The 23,912-nt window shown below is 57.7% G+C and overlaps 2 protein-coding genes across 2 annotated transcripts in view; both read right to left on the reverse strand.

The window, feature by feature from the left end:
* LOC140402849 (NAD(P)H-hydrate epimerase-like) overlaps positions 1-23,912 on the reverse strand; it is a 923,606-nt gene that overhangs the window by 710,694 nt on the left and 189,000 nt on the right. The gene's annotated exons all lie outside the window — the stretch shown is intronic.
* LOC140402854 (aminopeptidase Ey-like) overlaps positions 1-23,912 on the reverse strand; it is a 325,234-nt gene that overhangs the window by 113,343 nt on the left and 187,979 nt on the right. Inside the window, exons 11-13 of the mRNA XM_072490479.1 lie at positions 20,253-20,329; positions 17,465-17,601; positions 13,854-13,909 (exon numbers count right to left, since the gene is read on the reverse strand). Of these exons, the coding sequence (XP_072346580.1) occupies positions 13,854-13,909; positions 17,465-17,601; positions 20,253-20,329 (270 nt within the window). The remainder of the gene's footprint in view (positions 1-13,853; positions 13,910-17,464; positions 17,602-20,252; positions 20,330-23,912) is intronic.

Here is a 23,912-nt window from a genome sequence, read left to right on the forward strand (position 1 = left end):
CTGTGGAGGGTCAGTGCTGAGGGAGCGCCGCACCGTGGGAGGGTCAGTACTGAGGGAGCACCGCACTGTCGGAGGGGCAGTACTGAGGGAGCGTCGCACTGTGGGAGGGTCAGTACTGAGGGAGCCCCGCATTGTCGGAGGTTCAGTACTGAGGGAGCACCACACTGTGGGTGGGTCAGTACTGAGGGAGCACCGCACTGTCGGAGGGTCAGTACTGAGGGAGCGCCGCACTGTCGGAGGGTCAGTACTGAGGGAGCACCGCACTGTCGGAGGGGCAGTACTGAAGGAGCACCGCACTGTGGGAGGGTCAGTACTGAAGGAGCACCGCACTGTGGGAGGGTCAGTCCTGAGGGTGCACCACACTGTGAGAGGGTCAGTACTGAGGGAGCACCGCACTGTGGAAGGGTCAGTACTGAGGGAGCGCCGCACTGTCTGAGGGTCAGTACTGAGGGAGAGCTGCATTGTCGGAGTGTCAGTACTGAGAGAGCGCTGCATTGTGGGAGGGTCAGTACTGAGGGAGTGGCGCACTGTCGGAGGGTCAGTACTGACGGAGCGCCGCACTGTCGGAGGTTCAGTGCTGAGGGAGCGCCGCACTGTGGGAGGGTCAGTACAGAGGCAGTGCTGCACTGTCGGAGGGTCAGTTCTGAGGGAGCGCCGCGGTGAGAGGGTCAGTACTGAGGGAGCACCGCACTGTCGGAGGGTCAGTACTGAGGGAGCGCCGCACTGTGGGAGGGTCAGTACTGAGGGAGCACCACACTGTGGGAGGGTCAGTACTGAGGGAGTGCCGCACTGTGGGAGGGTCAGTACTGAGGGAGCGCCGCACTGTGGGAGGGTCAGTACTGAGGGTGCACCACACTGTGGAGGGTCAGTACTGAGGTAGCCCCGCACTGTCGGAGGGTCAGTACTGAGGGAGCACCACACTGTGGGTGGGTCAGTACTGAGGGAGCACCGCACTGTCGGAGGGTCAGTACTGAGGGAGCACCGCACTGTGGGAGGGTCAGTACTGTGGGAGCACCGCACTGTCGGACGGTCAGTACTGAGGGAGTGCCGCACTGTGGGAGGGTCAGTACTGAAGGAGCACCGCACTGTGGGAGGGTCAGTCCTGAGGGTGCACCACACTGTGAGAGGGTCAGTACTGAGGGAGCACCGCACTGTGGGAGGGTCAGTACTGAGGGAGCGCCGCACTGTCTGAGGGTCAGTACTGAGGGAGAGCTGCATTGTCGGAGTGTCAGTACTGAGGGAGCACCGCACTGTGGGAGGGTCAGTACTGAGGGAGCGCCGCACTTTCGGAGTGTCAGTACTGAGAGAGCGCTGCATTGTGGGAGGGTCAGTACTGAGGGAGTGGCGCAATGTCGGAGGGTCAGTACTGACGGAGCGCCGCACTGTCGGAGGTACAGTGCTGAGGGAGCGCCGCACTGTGGGAGGGTCAGTACAGAGGCAGTGCTGCACTGTCGGAGGGTCAGTTCTGAGGGAGCGCCGCGGTGAGAGGGTCAGTACTGAGGGAGCACCGCACTGTCGGAGGGTCAGTACTGAGGGAGCGCCGCACTGTGGGAGGGTCAGTACTGAGGGAGCACCACACTGTGGGAGGATCAGTACTGAGGGAGTGCCGCACTGTGGGAGGGTCAGTACTGAGGGAGCGCCGCACTGTGTGAGGGTCAGTACTGAGGGAGCGCCGCACTGTGGGACGGTCAGTACTGAGGGAGCTCTGCATTGTCGGAGTGTCAGTAATGAGGGAGCTTCGCACTTTGGGAGTGTCTGTACTGAGGGAGTTCTGCCCTGTCAGAGGGTCAGTACTGAGGGAGCCCCGCACTGTCGGAGCGTCAGTACTGAGGGAGTGCCGCACTGTCGGAGGGTGAGTACTGAGGGAGCGCCGCACTGTCAGAGGGTCAGTACTGAGGGAGCACCGCACTGTCAGAGGGCCAGTACTGAGGGAGCACCGCACTGTCAGAGGGTCAGTACTGAGGGAGCGCCGCACTATCGGAGGGTCAGTACTGAGGGAGCACCGCACTGTCAGAGGGTCAGTACTGAGGCAGCGCTCCACTGTGGGAGGGTCAGTACTGAGGCAGCGCCGCACTGTGGGAGTGTCAGTACTGAGAGTGCGCTGCATTGTGGGAGGGTCAGTACTGAGGGAGCGCCGCACTATCAGAGGGTCAGTACTGAGGGAGCGCTGCATTGTCGGAGTGTCAGTACTGAGGGAGTGCCGCACTTTGGGAGTGTCAGTACTGAGAGAGCGCTGCATTGTGGGAGGGTCAGTACTGAGGGAGCGCCGCACTGTCAGAGGGTCAGTACTGAGGGAGTGGCGCATTGTCAGAGGGTCAGTACTGAGGGAGCGCCACACTGTCGGAGGTTCAGTGCTGAGGGCGCGCCGCAGTGTCGGAGGGTCAGTACTGAGGGAGCGCCGCACTGTGGGAGGGTCAGTACTGTGGGAGCACCGCACTGTGGGAGGGTCAGTACTGAGGGAGTTCTGCACTGTCAGATGGTCAGTACTGAGGGAGCACCGCACTGTGGGAGGGTCAGTACTGAGGGAGCGCCGCACTGTCGGAGAGTCAGTACTGAGGGAGTGCCGCACTGTCGGAGGGTCAGTACTGAGGGAGTGCCGCACTGTGCGAGTTTCAATACTGAGGGAGTGCTGCACTGTCAGAGGGTCAGTACCGAGGCAGTGCTGCACTGTCGGAGGGTCAGTACCGAGGGAGAGCCGCACTGTCGGAGGGTCAGTACTGAGCATGTTGGAGGGTCAGTACTGAGGGAGCGCCGCACTGTGGGAGGGTCAGTACTGAGGGAGTGCCGCACTGTCGGAGGGTCAGTACTGAGGGAGTGCCGCACTGTGGGAGGGTCAGTACTGAGGGAGTGCCGCACTGTGGGAGGGTCAGTACTGAGGGAGTGCCGCACTGTGGGAGGGTCAGTACTGAGGGAGTGCCGCACTGTGGGAGGGTCAGTACTGAGGGAGTGCCGCACTGTGGGAGGGTCAGTACTGAGGGAGTGCCGCACTGTGGGAGGGTCAGTACTGAGGGAGTGCCGCACTGTGGGAGGGTCAGTACTGAGGGAGCGCCGCACTGTCGGTGGGTCAGTACTGAGGGAGCGCCGCACTGTGGGAGGGTCAGTACTGAGGGAGCGCAGCACTGTGGGAGGGTCAGTACTGAGGGAGTGCCGCACTGTCGGAGGGTCAGTACTGAGGGAGCGCAACACTGTGGGAGGGTCAGTACTGAGGGAGCGCCGCACTGTCGGAGGTTCAGTGCTGAGGGAGCGCCGCACTGTGGGAGGGTCAGTTCTGAGGGAACGCCGCGGTGAGAGGGTCAGTACTGAGGGAGCACCGCACTGTCGGAGGGTCAGTACTGAGGGAGCGCCGCACTGTCGGAGGGTCAGTACTGAGGGAGCACCGCACTGTCAGAGGGTCAGTACTGAGGGAGTGACGCACTTTTGGAGTGTCAGTACTGAGGGAGCGCTGCATTGTGGGAGCGTCAGTACTGAGGGAGCGCCGCACTGTCAGAGGGTCAGTACTGAGGGAACGGCGCACTGTGGGAGGGTCAGTACTGAGGGAGCACCGCACTGTGGGAGGGTCAGTACTGAGGGTGCGCCACACAGTGGGAGGGTCAGTACTGAGGGTGCGCCACACAGTGGGAGGGTCAGTACTGAGGAAGCGCCGCACTGTGGGAGGGGCAGTACTCAGGGAGCGCCGCACTGTCGGAGGGTCAGTACTGAGGGAGCGCCGCACTGTGGGAGGGTCAGTACTGAGGGAGCACTGCACTGTGGGAGGGTCAGTACTGAGGGAGCGCCGCACTGTGGGAGGGTCAGTACTGAGGGAGCGCTGCACTCTGGGAGGGTCAGTACTGAGGGAGCACCGCACTGTGGGAGGGTCAGTACTGAGGGAGCGACGCACTGTCGGAGGGTCAGTGCTGAGGGAGCGCGGCGGTGAGAGGGTCAGTACTGAGGGAGCGCCGCACTGTCGGAGGGTCAGTACTGACGGTGCACCACACTGTGGGAGGGTCAGTACTGAGGGAGCACCGCACTGTCAGAGGGTCAGTACTGAGGGAGCGCCGCACTGTGGGAGGATCAGTACTGAGGGAGCGCCGCACTGTCGGAGGTTCAGTGCTGAGGGAGCGCAGCACTGTGGGAGGGTCAGTACAGAGGCAGTGCGGCACTGTCGGAGGGTCAGTTCTGAGGGAACGCCGCGGTGAGAGGGTCAGTACTGAGGGAGCACCGCACTGTCTGAGGGTCAGTACTGAGGGAGCGCCGCACTGTCGGAGGGTCTGTACTGAGGGAGCACCGCACTGTCAGAGGGTCAGTACTGAGGGAGTGCCGCACTTTGGGGGTGTCAGTACTGAGGGAGCGCTGCATTGTGGGAGCGTCAGTACTGAGGGAGCACCGCACTGTCGGAGGGTCAGTACTGAGGGAGCACCGCACTGTGGGAGGGTCAGTACTGAGGGAGCGCGGTACTGTGGGAGGGTCAGTACTGAGGGAGCACCACACTGTGGAAGGGTCAGTACTGAGGGAGCGCCGCACTGTCGGAGGCTCAGGACTGAGGGCGCACCACACTGTGGGAGGGTCAGTACTGAGGGAGCGCCGCACTGTGGGAGGGTCAGTACTGAGGGAGCACCACACTGTGGGAGGGTGAGTACTGAGGGAGTGCCGCACTGTGGGAGGGTCAGTACTGAGGGAGCGCCGCACTGTGGGAGGGTCAGTACTGAGGGTGCACCACACTGTGGAGGGTCAGTGCTGAGGGAGCGCCGCACCGTGGGAGGGTCAGTACTGAGGGAGCACCGCACTGTCGGAGGGGCAGTACTGAGGGAGCGTCGCACTGTGGGAGGGTCAGTACTGAGGGAGCCCCGCATTGTCGGAGGGTCAGTACTGAGGGAGCACCACACTGTGGGTGGGTCAGTACTGAGGGAGCACCGCACTGTCGGAGGGTCAGTACTGAGGGAGCGCCGCACTGTCGGAGGGTCAGTACTGAGGGAGCACCGCACTGTCGGAGGGGCAGTACTGAAGGAGCACCGCACTGTGGGAGGGTCAGTACTGAGGGAGCACCGCACTGTGGGAGGGTCAGTACTGAGAGAGCACCGCACTGTGGGAGGGTCAGTACTGAAGGAGCACCGCACTGTGGGAGGGTCAGTCCTGAGGGTGCACCACACTGTGAGAGGGTCAGTACTGAGGGAGCACCGCACTGTGGAAGGGTCAGTACTGAGGGAGCGCCGCACTGTCTGAGGGTCAGTACTGAGGGAGCGCCGCACTGTCAGAGGGTCAGTACTGAGGGAGTGGCGCATTGTCGGAGGGTCAGTACTGAGGGAGTGCCACACTGTCGGAGGTTCAGTGCTGAGGGAGCGCCGCACTGTGGGAGGGTCAGTACTGAGGGAGCGCCGCACTTTCGGAGTGTCAGTACTGAGAGAGCGCTGCATTGTGGGAGGGTCAGTACTGAGGGAGTGGCGCACTGTCGGAGGGTCAGTACTGACGGAGCGCCGCACTGTCGGAGGTTCAGTGCTGAGGGAGCGCCGCACTGTGGGAGGGTCAGTACTGAGGGAACGGCGCACTGTGGGAGGGTCAGTACTGAGGGAGCACCTCACTGTGGGATGGTCAGTAGTGAGGGAGTGCCGCACTGTGGGAGGGTCAGTACTGAGGGAGCGCCGCACTGTGGGAGGGTCAGTACTGAGGGAGCGCCGTACTGTGGGAGGGTCAGTACTGAGGGAGCGTCGCACTGTGGGAGGGTCAGTACTGAGGGAGCACCGCACTGTCGGAGGGTCAGTACTGAGGGAGCACCGCACTGTGGGAGGGTCAGTACTGAGGGAGCGCGGTACTGTGGGAGGGTCAGTACTGAGGGAGCACCACACTGTGGAAGGGTCAGTACTGAGGGAGCGCGGTACTGTGGGAGGGTCAGTACTGAGGGAGCGTCGCACTGTGGGAGGGTCAGTACTGAGGGAGCGCCGCACTGTCGGAGGCTCAGGACTGAGGGCGCACCACACTGTGGGAGGGTCAGTACTGAGGGAGCGCCGCTCTGTGGGAGGGTCAGTACTGAGGGAGCACCACACTGTGGGAGGGTGAGTACTGAGGGAGTGCCGCACTGTGGGAGGGTCAGTACTGAGGGAGCGCCGCACTGTGGGAGGGTCAGTACTGAGGGTGCACCACACTGTGGAGGGTCAGTGCTGAGGGAGCGCCGCACCGTGGGAGGGTCAGTACTGAGGGAGCACCGCACTGTCGGAGGGGCAGTACTGAGGGAGCGTCGCACTGTGGGAGGGTCAGTACAGAGGGAGCCCCGCATTGTCGGAGGGTCAGTACTGAGGGAGCACCACACTGTGGGTGGGTCAGTACTGAGGGAGCACCGCACTGTCGGAGGGTCAGTACTGAGGGAGCGCCGCACTGTCGGAGGGTCAGTACTGAGGGAGCACCGCACTGTCGGAGGGGCAGTACTGAAGGAGCACCGCACTGTGGGAGGGTCAGTACTGAGGGAGCACCGCACTGTGGGAGGGTCAGTACTGAGAGAGCACCGCACTGTGGGAGGGTCAGTACTGAAGGAGCACCGCACTGTGGGAGGGTCAGTCCTGAGGGTGCACCACACTGTGAGAGGGTCAGTACTGAGGGAGCACCGCACTGTGGAAGGGTCAGTACTGAGGGAGCGCCGCACTGTCTGAGGGTCAGTACTGAGGGAGCGCCGCACTGTCAGAGGGTCAGTACTGAGGGAGTGGCGCATTGTCGGAGGGTCAGTACTGAGGGAGTGCCACACTGTCGGAGGTTCAGTGCTGAGGGAGCGCCGCACTGTGGGAGGGTCAGTACTGAGGGAGCGCCGCACTTTCGGAGTGTCAGTACTGAGAGAGCGCTGCATTGTGGGAGGGTCAGTACTGAGGGAGTGGCGCACTGTCGGAGGGTCAGTACTGACGGAGCGCCGCACTGTCGGAGGTTCAGTGCTGAGGGAGCGCCGCACTGTGGGAGGGTCAGTACAGAGGCAGTGCTGCACTGTCGGAGGGTCAGTTCTGAGGGAGCGCCGCGGTGAGAGGGTCAGTACTGAGGGAGCACCGCACTGTCGGAGGGTCAGTACTGAGGGAGCGCCGCACTGTGGGAGGGTCAGTACTGAGGGAGCGCCGCACTGTGGGAGGATCAGTACTGAGGGAGCGCCGCACTGTGGGAGGGTCAGTACTGAGGGAGTGCCGCACTGTGGGAGGGTCAGTACTGAGGTAGCCCCGCACTGTCGGAGGGTCAGTACTGAGGGAGCACCACACTGTGGGAGGGTCAGTACTGAGGGAGCGCCGCACTGTCGGAGGGTCAGTACTGAGGGAGTGCCGCACTGTGGGAGGGTCAGTGCTGAGGGAGTGCCGCACTGTGGGAGGGTCAGTACTGAGGGAGTGCCGCACTGTGGGAGGGTCAGTACTGAGGTAGCCCCGCACTGTCGGAGGGTCAGTACTGAGGGAGCACCACACTGTGGGTGGGTCAGTACTGAGGGAGCACCGCACTGTCGGAGGGTCAGTACTGAGGGAGCACCGCACTGTGGGAGGGTCAGTACTGAGGGAGCGCCGCACTGTCGGAGGGTCAGTACTGAGGGAGCACCGCACTGTGGGAGGGTCAGTACTGAGGGTGCACCACACTGTGGGGGGGTCAGTACTGAGGGTGCACCACACTGTGGGAGGGTCAGTACTGAAGGAGCATCGCACTGTGGGTGGGTCAGTACTGAAGGAGCACCGCACTGTGGGAGGGTCAGTCCTGAGGGTGCACCACACTGTGAGAGGGTCAGTACTGAGCGAGCACCGCACTGTGGGAGGGTCAGTACTGAGGGAGCGCCGCACTGTCTGAGGGTCAGTACTGAGGGAGCGCTGCATTGTCGGAGTGTCAGTACTGAGGGAGCACCGCACTGTGGGAGGGTCACTCCTGAGGGAGCGCCGCACTTTGGGAGTTTCAGTACTGAGAGAGCGCTGCATTGTGGGAGGGTCAGTACTGAGGGAGCGTCGCACTGTCAGAGGGTCAGTACTGAGGGAGTGGCGCACTGTCGGAGGGTCAGTACTGAGGGAGCGCCACACTGTCGGAGGGTCAGTGCTGAGGGAGCGCCGCACTGTCGGAGGGTCAGTACTGAGGGAGCGCCGCACTGTCAGAGGGTCAGTACTGAGGGAGTGCCGCACTGTCGGAGGCTCAGTACTGAGGGAGTGCCGCACTGTCGGAGGGTCAGTAATGAGGGAGCTTCGCACTGTGGGAGTGTCAGTACTGAGGGAGCGCTGCACTTTGGGAGTGTCTGTACTGAGGGAGTTCTGCCCTGTCGGAGCGTCAGTACTGAGGGAGTGCCGCACTGTCGGACGGTGAGTACTGAGGGAGCGCCGCACTGTCAGAGGGTCAGTACTGAGGGAGCACCGCACTGTCAGAGGGCCAGTACTGAGGGAGCACCGCACTGTCAGAGGGTCAGTACTGAGGCAGCGCTCCACTGTGGGAGTGTCAGTACTGAGAGTGCTCTTCATTGTGGGAGGGTCAGTACTGAGGGAGCGCCGCACTATCAGAGGGTCAGTACTGAGGGAGCGCTGCATTGTCGGAGTGTCAGTACTGAGGGAGTGCCGCACTTTGGGAGTGTCAGTACTGAGAGAGCGCTGCATTGTGGGAGGGTCAGTACTGAGGGAGCGCCGCACTGTCAGAGGGTCAGTACTGAGGGAGTGGCGCATTGTCGGAGGGTCAGTACTGAGGGAGTGCCACACTGTCGGAGGTTCAGTGCTGAGGGCGCGCCGCAGTGTCGGAGGGTCAGTACTGAGGGAGCGCCGCACTGTGGGAGGGTCAGTACTGTGGGAGCACCGCACTGTCGGACGGTCAGTACTGAGGGAGTGCCGCACTGTGGGAGGGTCAGTACTGAAGGAGCACCGCACTGTGGGAGGGTCAGTCCTGAGGGTGCACCACACTGTGAGAGGGTCAGTACTGAGGGAGCACCGCACTGTGGGAGGGTCAGTACTGAGGGAGCGCCGCACTGTCTGAGGGTCAGTACTGAGGGAGAGCTGCATTGTCGGAGTGTCAGTACTGAGGGAGCACCGCACTGTGGGAGGGTCAGTACTGAGGGAGCGCCGCACTTTCGGAGTGTCAGTACTGAGAGAGCGCTGCATTGTGGGAGGGTCAGTACTGAGGGAGTGGCGCAATGTCGGAGGGTCAGTACTGACGGAGCGCCGCACTGTCGGAGGTTCAGTGCTGAGGGAGCGCCGCACTGTGGGAGGGTCAGTACAGAGGCAGTGCTGCACTGTCGGAGGGTCAGTTCTGAGGGAGCGCCGCGGTGAGAGGGTCAGTACTGAGGGAGCACCGCACTGTCGGAGGGTCAGTACTGAGGGAGCGCCGCACTGTGGGAGGGTCAGTACTGAGGGAGCACCACACTGTGGGAGGATCAGTACTGAGGGAGTGCCGCACTGTGGGAGGGTCAGTACTGAGGGAGCGCCGCACTGTGTGAGGGTCAGTACTGAGGGTGCACCACACTGTGGAGGGTCAGTACTGAGGGAGCGCCGCACTGTGGTAGGGTCAGTACTGAGGGAGCACCGCACTGTCGGAGGGTCAGTACTGAGGGAGCCCCGCATTGTCGGAGGGTCAGTACTGAGGGAGCACCACACTGTGGGTGGGTCAGTACTGAGGGAGCGCCGCACTGTCGGAGGGTCAGTACTGAGGGAGCACCGCACTGTGGGAGGGTCAGTACTGAGGGAGCGCCGCACTGTCGGAGGGTCAGTACTGAGGGAGCACCGCACTGTGGGAGGGTCAGTACTGAGGGTGCACCACACTGTGGGAGGGTCAGTACTGAGGGTGCACCACACTGTGGGAGGGTCAGTACTGAAGGAGCATCGCACTGTGGGAGGGTCAGTACTGAAGGAGCACCGCACTGTGGGAGGGTCAGTCCTGAGGGTGCACCACACTGTGAGAGGGTCAGTACTGAGCGAGCACCGCACTGTGGGAGGGTCAGTACTGAGGGAGCGCCGCACTGTCTGAGGGTCAGTACTGAGGGAGCTCTGCATTGTCGGAGTGTCAGTAATGAGGGAGCTTCGCACTGTGGGAGTGTCAGTACTGAGGGAGCGCTGCACTTTGGGAGTGTCTGTACTGAGGGAGTTCTGCCCTGTCAGAGGGTCAGTACTGAGGGAGCCCCGCACTGTCGGAGCGTCAGTACTGAGGGAGTGCCGCACTGTCGGAGGGTGAGTACTGAGGGAGCGCCGCACTGTCAGAGGGTCAGTACTGAGGGAGCACCGCACTGTCAGAGGGCCAGTACTGAGGGAGCACCGCACTGTCAGAGGGTCAGTACTGAGGGAGCGCCGCACTATCGGAGGGTCAGTACTGAGGGAGCACCGCACTGTCAGAGGGTCAGTACTGAGGCAGCGCTCCACTGTGGGAGGGTCAGTACTGAGGCAGCGCCGCACTGTGGGAGTGTCAGTACTGAGAGTGCGCTGCATTGTGGGAGGGTCAGTACTGAGGGAGCGCCGCACTATCAGAGGGTCAGTACTGAGGGAGCGCTGCATTGTCGGAGTGTCAGTACTGAGGGAGTGCCGCACTTTGGGAGTGTCAGTACTGAGAGAGCGCTGCATTGTGGGAGGGTCAGTACTGAGGGAGCGCCGCACTGTCAGAGGGTCAGTACTGAGGGAGTGGCGCATTGTCAGAGGGTCAGTACTGAGGGAGCGCCACACTGTCGGAGGTTCAGTGCTGAGGGCGCGCCGCAGTGTCGGAGGGTCAGTACTGAGGGAGCGCCGCACTGTGGGAGGGTCAGTACTGTGGGAGCACCGCACTGTGGGAGGGTCAGTACTGAGGGAGTTCTGCACTGTCAGATGGTCAGTACTGAGGGAGCACCGCACTGTGGGAGGGTCAGTACTGAGGGAGCGCCGCACTGTCGGAGAGTCAGTACTGAGGGAGTGCCGCACTGTCGGAGGGTCAGTACTGAGGGAGTGCCGCACTGTGCGAGTTTCAATACTGAGGGAGTGCTGCACTGTCAGAGGGTCAGTACCGAGGGAGTGCTGCACTGTCGGAGGGTCAGTACCGAGGGAGAGCCGCACTGTCGGAGGGTCAGTACTGAGCATGTTGGAGGGTCAGTACTGAGGGAGCGCCGCACTGTGGGAGGGTCAGTACTGAGGGAGTGCCGCACTGTCGGAGGGTCAGTACTGAGGGAGTGCCGCACTGTGGGAGGGTCAGTACTGAGGGAGTGCCGCACTGTGGGAGGGTCAGTACTGAGGGAGTGCCGCACTGTGGGAGGGTCAGTACTGAGGGAGTGCCGCACTGTGGGAGGGTCAGTACTGAGGGAGTGCCGCACTGTGGGAGGGTCAGTACTGAGGGAGTGCCGCACTGTGGGAGGGTCAGTACTGAGGGAGTGCCGCACTGTGGGAGGGTCAGTACTGAGGGAGCGCCGCACTGTCGGTGGGTCAGTACTGAGGGAGCGCCGCACTGTGGGAGGGTCAGTACTGAGGGAGCGCAGCACTGTGGGAGGGTCAGTACTGAGGGAGTGCCGCACTGTCGGAGGGTCAGTACTGAGGGAGTGCCGCACTGTGGGAGGGTCAGTACTGAGGGAGTGCCGCACTGTGGGAGGGTCAGTACTGAGGGAGTGCCGCACTGTGGGAGGGTCAGTACTGAGGGAGCGCCGCACTGTCGGAGGGTCAGTACTGAGGGAGCACCACACTGTGGGAGGGTCAGTACTGAGGGAGCGCAGCACTGTGGGAGGGTCAGTACTGAGGGAGCGCCGCACAGTCGGAGGGTCAGTACTGAGGGAGCGCCGCTCTGTCGGAGGGTCAGTACTGAGGGAGTGCCGCACTGTGGGAGGGTCAGTACTGAGGGAGTGCCGCACTGTGGGAGGGTCAGTACTGAGGGAGTGCCGCACTGTGGGAGGGTCAGTACTGAGGGAGCGCCGCACTGTCGGAGGGTCAGTGCTGAGGGTGTTGGAGGGTCAGTACTGAGGGAGAGCCGCACTGTGGGAGGGTCAGTACTGAGGGAACGCCGCACTGTGGGAGGGTCGGTACTGAGGGAGTGCCGCACTGTGGGAGGGTCAGTACTGAGGGAGTGCCGCACTGTGGGAGGGTCAGTACTGAGGGAGCGCCGCACTGTCGGAGGGTCAGTGCTGAGGGAGCGACGCACTGTGGGAGTTGCTGTCTTCCAAGATGAGACATTAAATCGAGGCCCCGACTCGCTCTCGTGTAGATGTGAAAGGTTCCAAGGACTCAAACTGCAAGCAGAATAATTGCAGTCATTTATGGCAATGCTGTTTGTGCTGTACATGGGATCTTGCTGTGTACAAATTGGCATCTACATTTTACTGCGGTAGGATTTTGCCAATATGTCGTAAAGCTCATTGGTAGGTTTGAAGTGAGGGGAGAGGCAGAAATGTCAGCCTCAAGAGGTGAGAATACTTATTAATAAATCATAACATTTACACTGTGTAGTTACAGAGTAAAGCTCCCTCTGCACTGTCCCCATCAAACACTCCCAGGACAGGTACAGCACGGTGTTAGATACAGAGTAAAGCTCCCTCTACACTGTCCCCATCAAACACTCCCAGGACAGGTACGGCACGGGGTTAGATACAGAGTAAAGCTCCCTCTACACTGTCCCCATCAAACACTCCCAGGGCAGGTACAGCACGGGGTTCGATACAGAGTAAAGCTCCCTCTACACTGTCCCCATCAAACACTCCCAGGACAGGTACAGCACGGGGTTAGATACAGAGTAAAGCTCCCTCTACACTGTCCCCATCAAACACTCCCAGGACAGGTACAGCACGAGGTTAGATACAGAGTAAAGCTCCCTCTACACTGTCCCCATCAAACACTCCCAGGACAGGTACAGCACGGGGTTAGATACAGAGTAAAGCTCCCTCTACACTGTCCCCATCAAACACTCCCAGGACAGATACAGCATGGGATTAGATACAGAGTAAAGCTCCCTCGACACTGTCCCCATCAAACACTCCCAGAACAGGTACAGCACGGGGTTAGATACAGAGTAAAGCTCCCTCTACACTGTCCCCATCAAACCCTCCCAGGACAGGTACAGCACGGGGTTAGGTACAGAGTAAAGCTCCCTCTACACTGTCCCCATCAAACACTCCCAGGACAGGGACAGCACGGGGTTTGATACAGAGTAAAGCTCCCTCTACCCTGTCCCCATCAAACACTCCCAGGACAGGGACAGCACAGGGTTACACACAGAGTGAAGCTCCCTCTACCCTGTCCCCATCAAACACTCCCAGGACAGGTACAGCACGGGGTTAGATACAGAGTAAAGCTCCCTCTACCCTGTCCCCATCAAACACTCCCAGGACAGGTACAGCACGGGGTTGGATACAGAGTAAAGCTCCCTCTACCCTGTCCCCATCAAACACTCCCAGGACAGGGACAGCACGGGGTTAGGTACAGAGTAAAGCTCCCTCTACACTGTCCCCATCAAACACTCCCAGGACAGGTACAGCACGGGGTTAGATACAGAGTAAAGCTCCCTCTACCCTGTCCCCATCAAACACTCCCAGGACAGGTACAGCACGGGGTTAGATACAGAGTAAAGCTCCCTCTACACTGTCCCCATCAAACACTCCCAGGACAGGTACAGCACGGGGTTAGATACAGAGTAAAGCTCACTCTACACTGTCCCCATCAAACACTCCCAGGACGGGGACAGCACGGGGTTAGGTACAGAGTAAAGCTCCCTCTACCCTGTCCCCATCAAACACTCCCAGGACAGGTACAGCACGGGGTTAGATACAGAGTAAAGCTCCTTCGACACTGTCCCCATCAAACACTCCCAGGACAGATCCAGGATTGTTTGAAACCCTTTTCCTGGGAGAGGGCCATCGTCTTTTGTGAACCGGCTCCCTGTGTGGCAGGGCCTTTGTTGGGTGGAAACTCCCTAAGGTTGTGATGAGGATGCTCTCTGAAGACCCGGCCCACCTTTCCCCTCACTCCTACCGTGCTAAACTAAAAGCGTCATCGATGAGCTGGGCCCGGTTTATCACTGGAATGGCCTGAGGGAAGAAAAAGAGAATTTCAACTTAAAACTTAGCCGCCAGTTCCTGATATCCTATAGGTCAGCCCTACTGGCAGGCCTGTGGTTATAGGGCCTCACTGACAGGCCAATGGATAGGAGGCCTGTAGGAGAGGCCTGTGGATTGGAAGCTTGGAGGACAGGCCTGCGTAGGAGTGCTCACTGAAAGGCTTGTGAATAGAAGTCTTGGAGGGCAGGCCTGAGTAGGAAGCCTCACTGACAGGGGGCCTCATTGAGTGCAGACCTGAATAGGATGGTTCAAGCCTAAATAGGCCTGACTGGAAGGCCAGAATAGGGAGCCTAGAGGACTGACCAGGATAGGTGACTTCACTGAGGACAGGCATGAATACAAGGCCTTATAGAGATCAGCCTGGTTCAAAGGCCTCACTGAGGGCAGGCCTGGATATGATGCCTCACTGAGGACAGCCTGGATTCAGGCCTCCCTGAGGGCAGTCTGGATCAAAGGCCTCACTGAGGACAAGCCTGGATTGAAGGCCTCATTGAGGACAGGTCTGGATTGAAGGTCTCACTGAGGACTGGCCTGGATTGAAGGCCTCACCGAGGACAGGCCTGGATTGAAGGCCTCACTGAGGACTGGCCTATATCAAAGGCTTCATTGAGGACAGCCTGGATTCAGGCCTCATTGAGGACAGCCTGGATTCAGGCCTCATTGAGGACAGCCTGGATTCAGGCCTCACTGAGGACAGGCCTGGATTGAAGGCCTCACTGACCACTGGCCTATATTGAAGGCCTCACTGAGGACAGGCCTGGATTGAAGGCCTTGAGGGGAATGGGAGAGAAAAAGGGAGCGTGAAGGAGGTTGAGGGAGGGAGGGATTAAAGAGATTAAAAGGGGGAGAAGGACAGTGGGAGAGAGAGAGGAGGTTCTGAGAAAGAGAGAGTGGGAGAGTGAGCATGAAATCAGCGAGGGAAAGAGAGGGAGAGGCGGAGAAAGAGGGAGCGAGGAAGAGAAGATGTGGTGAGGGAGGGAAGAGAGCGAAAAGAGGTGGGGAAAGAACGGAAGTGAGAGAGGGAGGGAGAGTGGGAGAGGAGAGAGAGGGGAAGAGAGAGTTTCACGATATAGAGCATGTCCGACACAATGCTGTTCATCTGCCATGTGAATTCACCGTTAAATTAGCCATTAATTCATTCATTGTATTGTGTCTGTCGTCCAGGGGTCAGACACAGAAGGGACTGTATCCACACCCCCTTGCCCCACCCTGGCCACCCCTCATCCCTGAATTACCACCCCGCCTCTGTGCTGGGGTGCAGCGTCCTACAGGCCTCAGGCTCTATCAGGCCGGGGTCATGCCAATGATGTTTTATCAACTCCTTTGTGCTTAGAAAGTGAGCCTGCGTTGTGTGTGGAGCGGGGGGTGGGTATGGAGGGTACGGAGGGGGGCAGGGCGGGGGCGGTGGTACAGGAGCTCCGCTGATGCCCCCCGTTGTCGAGTTGTCGAGTGGCCTTCACTGGTTCCCCAGGCGACAGGCAAAATGGTCGCCAATATGAGGTCAGGTTAGGCTTCCCTTTCCTCAGTAAAATCAAACCACCTCCCAGATTGAAGGGTGGGGCGGAGGGAGGAATAAATAGACAAGATAATGAACTGCGTTCTCCTCAACCCTGCCCGACCCCCACAACCTCCTCTTCCGCCGTCTCACACCCACCCCAGACCCCAACTCTCCCAACCCCAATGTCCTTCCGAAATCCAACCCCAAAACCGCCCACCGACCTCCTGAACTTCTGACCCCCAAATCCTCCGACCTCCTGACTTCACGGCCCCCCGATCCTCTGACCTCCTGAGCTCACGACCCCCAAATCCTCCGACCTCTTGACCTCGCGACAGCAAAACCTTCCGACCTCCTGATGCCACAACCCCCAAGCCCTCCGAGCTCCTGACCTCATGACCCCCAAGCTCTCCGGCCTCCTGACCTCATGACCCCCTACATCCTCCAACCTTAGACAGTACTCATAGAATTTACAGTGCAGAAGGAGGCCATTCGGCCCATCGAGTCTGCACCGGCTCTTGCAAAGAGCACCCTACCCAAGGTCAACACCTCCACCCTATCCCCCATAACCCAGTAACCCCACCCAACACTAAGGGCAATTTTGGACACTAAGGACAATTTATCATTTCCAATCCACCTAACCTGCACATCTTTGGACACCAAGGGCAATTTAGCACGGCCAATCCACCTAACCTGCACATCTTTGGACACTAGGGGTCAATTTAGCACGGCCAATCCACCTAACCTGCACATCTTTGGACACCAAGGGCAATTTAGCACGGCCAATCCACCTAACCTGCACATCTTTGGACACTAAGGGTCAATTTAGCACGGCCAATCCACCTAACCTGCACGTCTTTGGACACTAAGGGACAATTTAGCACGGCCAATCCACCTAACCTGCACGTCTTTGGACACTAAGGGACAATTTAGCACGGCCAATCCACCTAACCTGCACATCTTTGGACACTAAGGGGCAATTTAGCACGGCCAATCCACCTACCCTGCACATCTTTGGACACTAAGGGACAATTTAGCACGGCCAATCCACCCAACCTGCACATCTTTGGACACTAAGGGACAATTTAGCACGGCCAATCCACCTAACCTGCACATCTTTGGACACTAAGGGACAATTTAGCACGGCCAATCCACCCAACCTGCACATCTTTGGACTGTGGGAGGAAACCGGAGCACCCGGAGGAAACCCACGCAGACACGGGGAGAGCGTGCAGACACCGCACGACCCCCAAATTCTCCAACCTCCTGACCTCACGACCCCCAAACTCTCCGTCCTCCTGACCTCGCCGCCCTCAGCCCCTCCAAACTCCTGACCTCGCGACCTCCAAACCCTCTGACCTCCTGACCTCCCGAACCATGACCCCCCCCCCCCCCCCCCCGATCCACCCTCCCACCCAACGAAGTCGCAGCTTCCAATCTCGCCGCCCTCCCCCCCAGCCCCTCCCCATCCTGGTGTCCGGGTAAACGAGGGTTGTATTCCCCGGAATTCAGAAAAACAAAGGGGCTTGTGTGATCAAAGGTTTTGCAAAGACATTTCGGGGGGGGGGGGGCGATGGGGTCGAGGGCGAGGAAGTATTGCTGCTGGTCAGGGGGGTGGGGGGGAGTGGAGGAGGAGGGGGCAGCTAGGCCGACAAACTGGAGGATGATCCTTCACGAGTGAATTCGGAAAAGGGTCAGGAACTCCCTCGCCCGCTGCACCGCCGTTCGAGGCTCGGCTGGTTAATTTTTAATCGGAGATCGACGAGACGTTGGCCGTCCGAAGTTATTGAGAGGAGAGGGAGGGGGTGAAGAGGGTGGGGGGGGGGGCTAGATGGGGTCAAAACAAAGAGTAGCTGTGACCTCATTGAGGGGCGGAACGCTCTCCAAGCGCTGAATGGCCTCATGGCGTGCGGATTCCCAGTCCCGCCACTCCTGCGAGAGCGCACCCCACCATCCCAGCCGGCCAGGTTTTGCGCCGCCTTCGCTCAGTCACATGATCCCTTCGCTAATTGCTGCGTCCAGCCACTTACATCGCGGTTCCTCATCAGTATGATCAGCAACTTATCCCAGTTGTCGTTGTCGTAGTTAACCCGGAACAGGCCGACCGCATTGATGTTGGCCAAGATCCAAGTGTCCTCGTCAACCATCATGTCCCCCACAAACACCGCTGGGGAAAGGTCAGACAGAGGTCAGCAAACAGGATCGCGCATCATCAGGTACAGCACGGGGTTAGATACAGAGTAAAGCTCCCTCTACACTGTCCCCATCAAACACTCCCAGGACAGATACAGCACGGGGTAAGATACAGAGTAAAGCTCCCTCTACACTGTCCCCATTAAACACTCCCAGGACAGGGACAGCACGGGGTTAGATACAGAGTAAAGCTCCCTCTACACTGTCCCCATCAAACACTCCCAGGACAGGTACAGCACGGGGTTAGATACAGAGTAAAGCTCTCTCTACACTGTCCCCATCAAACACTCCCAGTCCAGGTACAGCACGGGGTTAGATACAGAGTAAAGCTCCCTCCACACTGTCCCCATCAAACACTCCCAGGACAGGGACAGCACGGGGTTAGATACAGAGTAAATCTCTCTCTACACTGTCCCCATCAAACACTCCCAGGACAGGTACAGCACGGGGTTAGATACAGAGTAAAGCTCCCTCTACACTGTCCCCATCAAACACTCCCAGGACACGTATAGCACGGGGTTAGATACAGAGTAAATCTCTCTCTACACTGTCCCCATCAAACACTCCCAGGACAGGTACAGCACGGGGTTAGATACAGAGTAAAGCTCCCTCCACACTGTCCCCATCAAACACTCCCAGGACAGGTACAGCACGGGGTTAGATACAGAGTAAAGCTCCCTCTACACTGTCCCCATCAAACACTCCCAGGACAGGTACAGCACGGGGTTAGATACAGAGTAAATCTCTCTCTACACTGTCCCCATCAAACACTCCCAGGACAGGTACAGCACGGGGTTAGATACAGAGTAAAGCTCCCTCCACACTGTCCCCATCAAACACTCCCAGGACAGGTACAGCACGGGGTTAGATACAGAGTGAAGCTCCCTCTACACTGTCCCCATCAAACACTCCCAGGACAGGTACAGCACGGGATTAGATACAGAGTAAATCTCCCTCTACACTGTCCCCATCAAACACTCCCAGGACAGGTACAGCACGGGGTTAGATACAGAGTAAAGCTCCCTCTACACTGTCCCCATCAAACACTCCCAGGACAGGTACAGCACGGGGTTAGATACAGAGTAAAGCTCCCTCCACACTGTCCCCATCAAACACTCCCAGGACAGGTACAGCACGGGGTTAGATACAGAGTGAAGCTCCCTCTACACTGTCCCCATCAAACACTCCCAGGACAGGTACAGCACGGGGTTAGATACAGAGTGAAGCTCCCTCTACAGTGTCCCCATCAAACACTCCCAGGACAGGTACAGCACGGGGTTAGATACAGAGTAAAGCTCCCTCTACACTGTCCCCATCAAACACTCCCAGGACAGGTACAGCACGGGGTTAGATACAGAGTAAAGCTCCTTCTACACTGTCCCCATCAAACACTCCCAGGACAGGTACAGCACGGGGTTAGATACAGAGTAAAGCTCCCTCTGCACTGTCCCCATCAAACACTCCCAGGGCAGGTACAGCACGGGGTTAGATACAGAGTAAAGCTCCCTCTGCACTGTCCCCATCAAACACTCCCAGGACAGGTACAGCACGGGATTAGATACAGAGTAAAGCTCCCTCTACACTGTCCCCATCAAACACTCCCAGGACAGGTACAGCACGGGGTTAGATACAGAGTAAAGCTCCCTCCACACTGTCCCCATCAAACACTCCCAGGACAGGTACAGCACGGGGTTAGATACAGTATAAAGCTCCCTCGACACTGTCCCCATCAAACACTCCCAGGACAGGTACAGCACGGGGTTAGATACAGAGTGAAGCTCCCTCTACACTGTCCCCATCAAACACTCCCAGGACAGGTACAGCACGGGGTTAGATACAGAGTAAAGCTCCCTCTACACTGTCCCCATCAAACACTCCCAGGACGGTACAGCACGGAGTTAGATACAGAGTAAAGCTCCCTCTACACTGTCCCCATCAAACACTCCCAGGACAGGTACAGCACGGGGTTAGATACAAAGTAAAGCTCCCTCTGCACTGTCCCCATCAAACACTCCCAGGGCAGGTACAGCACGGGGTTAGATACAGAGTAAAGCTCCCTCTGCACTGTCCCCATGAAACACTCCCAGGACAGGTACAGCACGGGGTTAGATACAGAGTGAAGCTCCCTCTACAGTGTCCCCATCAAATACTCCCAGGACAGGTACAGCACGGGGTTAGACACAGAGTAAAGCTCCCTCTACACTGTCCCCATCAAACACTCCCAGAACAGGTACAGCACGGGGTTAGATACAGAGTAAAGATCCCTCTACACTGTCCCCATCAAACACTCCCAGGACAGGTACAGCAAGGGGTTAGATACAGAGTAAAGCTCCCTCTACACTGTCCCCATCAAACACGCCCAGGACAGGTACAGCACGGGGTTAGATACAGAGTCAAGCTCCCTCTGCACTGTCCCCATCAAACACTCCCAGGACAGATACAGCTCGGGGTTAGATACAGAGTAAAGCTCCCTCTACACTGTCCCCATCAAACACTCCCAGGACAGGTACAGCACGGGGTTCGATACAGAGTAAAGCTCGCTCTACACTGTCCCCATCAAACACTCCCAGGACAGGGACGTTTATTCTGCGAGGGTAACCGTGGGGGACATAAACACTTGCTCACCACTGGTTTTGCTGATCCAGATGGTGTTCTGAATCGTAGTGTTCTTCTGCCACGTCACAGGGATGCTCCATTTATACCTGGAAGAAGGAAGTGTGGAGAGTCAGTGCCTGTATCCAGCACAGATTCACCTCACGCCACATTGTTCTGCGTTACACAATCTATTGCGCACTCCAACACCTCTTTATTCTGACCGAATGAAGTCACAGATTCTCCCCGTTCCCCCCAGAGACCCAGAGTAAAGTCACAGACTCTCCCCGTTCCCCCCAGAGACCCAGAGTAAAGTCACCGACTCTCCCCGTTCCCCCCAGAGACCCAGAGTAAAGTCACAGACTCTCCCAGTTCCCCCTCCTCCTCGTTGCATAGTTGCAAACGCTCCCAATTCGACACGCCAAGCGTGAAATCACAGATTCTCAGAATGCTAGGATCCCACAGTGCAGAAGAGGTTTGGCCTATCGAGTCTGCATCGACACATGACCTGCCCACTTGCCAGCCGGTGGCCCTTCGCCTCGAATGTTGTGACGAGCCAAGTGCCCATCCAGGATGTGAGGCAACCTGCCTCTACCCCCCTCCCGGGCAGTGCGTTCCAGACCCTCACTACCCTCTGGGTAAAAAGGTTTTTCCTCAAATCCCCCCCTAAACCTCCCCCCCCCTCCTCAACGTGAACGTGTCCCCCCCCTCGTAACCGACCCTTCAACGAAGGGGAACAGCTGCTCCCTATCCACCGTGCCCACGCCCCTCCGAATCCTGTCCACCTCGATCAGGTCGCCCCTCAGTCTGCTCCAGCGAAAACAACCCAAGCCTACCCACCCTCTCTTCATAACCGAAACGCTCCATCCCAGCAACATCCTGGTGAATCCCCTCTGCACCCCCTCCAGCGCAATCACATCCTTCCTATAATGTGGCGACGAGAATTACACACAGTGCTCCAGCTGTGTCCTCACCAAAGTTCCAGACAACTCCAACACGACCTTCCCGCTTTTGTAATCTCTGCCTCCATGGATAAAAGCGAGTGTCCCTTTTTCACCAGCCCATTAACCTGCCCGTCTGCCTTCAGAGATCTAGGGACAAACACGCCAAGGTCCCTTTGTTCCTCGGGACGTCCCAGTGTCAGGCCATTTGCGGAATATTTCCTGGTCACATTACTCCTTCCAAAGTGTAACACCTCGCACTTTTCCGGTTAAATTCCATCTGCCACTTATCCGCCCGTTTATATCGTCCTGCGGCCCAAGACACTCACCTCACTGCTAACCACCCGGACAATCTTTGTGTCATCCGCAAACTTACTGATCCCCACCCCCCACATGGTCATCAATGCCGTTTGTATAAATGACAACAATAGGGGGCCCAGCACAGATCCCTTGGTACCCCACTGGTCACTGGCCTCCAGACACTAACGCAGCCGTCTGTCATCACCCTCTGTCTCCTACAGCTAATCCAATTTTAAATCCACATTACCCTGCATCCCATGTGCATTGGCCTTCTTAATAAGTCTCCCATGTGGAACCTTGTCAAAGGATGTGCTGAAATCCATATGAACTACATCCACCGCATTATCCTCATCTGCACACCTGGTAACATCCTCAAATAATTCAATCAAATTTGTTGGGCATGACCTCCCTCAAACAAAGCCATGCTGACTACTCCTGATTAAACCTTGCCTCTCCAAGCGGAGATAGGTTCCCTCCGCCAGAATTATCTCCAATAGTTTCCCGACCACTGACCTGAGGCTCACTGGTCTGTAGTTCCCTGGCTTATCTCTACAACCTTTCTCAAATAGTGGGACCACATCGGCTGTTCTCCAGTCCTCTGGCTCCTCCCCCGAGGCCAGAGGGGGATTAAAAATCTGGTTCAGGGCCCCGGCAATTGCCTCCCTCGCCTCCCACAGCATCCAGGGACACAATTCGTCCGGATTTGGAGACTTGTCCACTTTTAAGTCTGCCATCACCTCCAATACCTTGTCTCTCCCTGTGACAACTTGCTCAAGAACCTCACAGTCTCTCTCCCTGAGTTCAATATCTCCCTCCTCAATCTCTTGGGTGAAGACAAATGTGAAGTATTTGTTCAACACCCTACCAACGCCCTCTGGCTCCACCCACAGATTCCCCCCTTGGTCCTTAATGGGCCCTATCCTTTCCCCTGTGGGTGTGTATATAAATATCTGTAGAGAGAGTACCTTTAAGAAATGGGTGTTTATTACTGCAGTGATGTCAGAGAGTGGGTGGAGCTGGGCTGTCTGTCAGCTTTTTACTTTCGTTTTTGAGCAGGCTGCAGGGTGCGTTTTAGTTTTGTTTTCAGTGTTGGAGCTGAAGCCAGACAGAGCAGGTGTACTGTTGATCTCTCTGCCATGAAAAGACTCTCTCTTGATCATTTGGTGAATTCAGAATTATAAATGTTCTCAGTAGTGAATGTAAACCTAATGTGCTTCTGTTAAAAGGTGTTTCTTTCGTACGGATGTCAAAAGGAAAGCTTAAAAATGACTTAGTGTTGTAATCTTTGGGGGTTGTATTTGAATTGATGGTTGCTAAGATGTTCACTGTATGTTTTAAAAAGGTTAACTTGAGTTCATGGAATAAACATTGTTTTGCTTTAAAAAATACTTTTCCATTTCTGCTGTCCCACACCTGGAGAATGGGCCGTGCGCTCCCCATACCACAATCTAGTAAACGTTGTGGGTCAGGTGAACTCCATGATACACTTTGGGGTTCTCGAAACCCTGGCCCATAATACCAGCCAGTGCTTTCTCATTTTCCCTCTTTGCCCTCCTCGTTACTTTTTTAAGCTCCATCCTGCGCTTTCTGTACTCCACTAACGCCTCCGTTGATTTGCTCCTCTTGTACTTGCTGAAAGCCTCTCTTTTCCTTCTCAACGCATCCTGAATATCTCTGCTCATCCATGGTTCTCTGGGCTTGTTATTCCTTCCTATTACCTGGAACCCTCAAGAGTATTGTCAGTCAGAGGGTGTACAGATCAACAGGTCACTGAAAGGGGCGACACAGGTGGAGAAGGTAGTCAAGAAGGCATACGGCATGCTTGCCTTCATTGGCCGGGGCATTGAGTATAAGAAAAGGCAAGTCATGTTGCAGCTGTATAGAACCTTAGTTAGGCCACACTTGGAGTATAGTGTTCAATTCTGGTCGCCACACTACCAGAAGGATGTGGAGGCTTTAGAGAGGGTGCAGAAGAGATTTACCAGAATGTTGCCTGGTATGGAGGGCATTAGCTATGAAGAGCGGTTGAATAAACTCGGTTTGTTCTCACTGGAACGAAGGAGGTTGAGGGGAGACCTGATAGAGGTAGACAAAATTATGAGGGGCATAGACAGAGTGGATAGTCAGAGGCTTTTCCCCAGGGTAGATGGGTCAATTACTAGGGGGCATAGGTTTAAGGTGAGAGGGGCAAGGTTTAGAGTAGATGTACGAGGCAAGTTTTTTACGCAGAGGGTAGTGGGTGCCTGGAACTCGCTGCCGGAGGAGGTGGTGGAAGCAGGGACGATAGGGACATTTAAGGGGCATCTTGACAAATACATGAATAGGACGGGAATAGAGGGATACGGACCCAGGAAGTGTAGAAGATTGTAGTTTAGTCGGGCAGCATGGTCGGCACGGGCTTGGAGGGCCGAAGGGCCTGTTCCTGTGCTGTACTTTTCTTTGTTCTTTGTAC

Source organism: Scyliorhinus torazame, chromosome 26, assembly GCF_047496885.1.
Source record: "Scyliorhinus torazame isolate Kashiwa2021f chromosome 26, sScyTor2.1, whole genome shotgun sequence".
Lineage (NCBI taxonomy): Eukaryota > Metazoa > Chordata > Chondrichthyes > Carcharhiniformes > Scyliorhinidae > Scyliorhinus > Scyliorhinus torazame.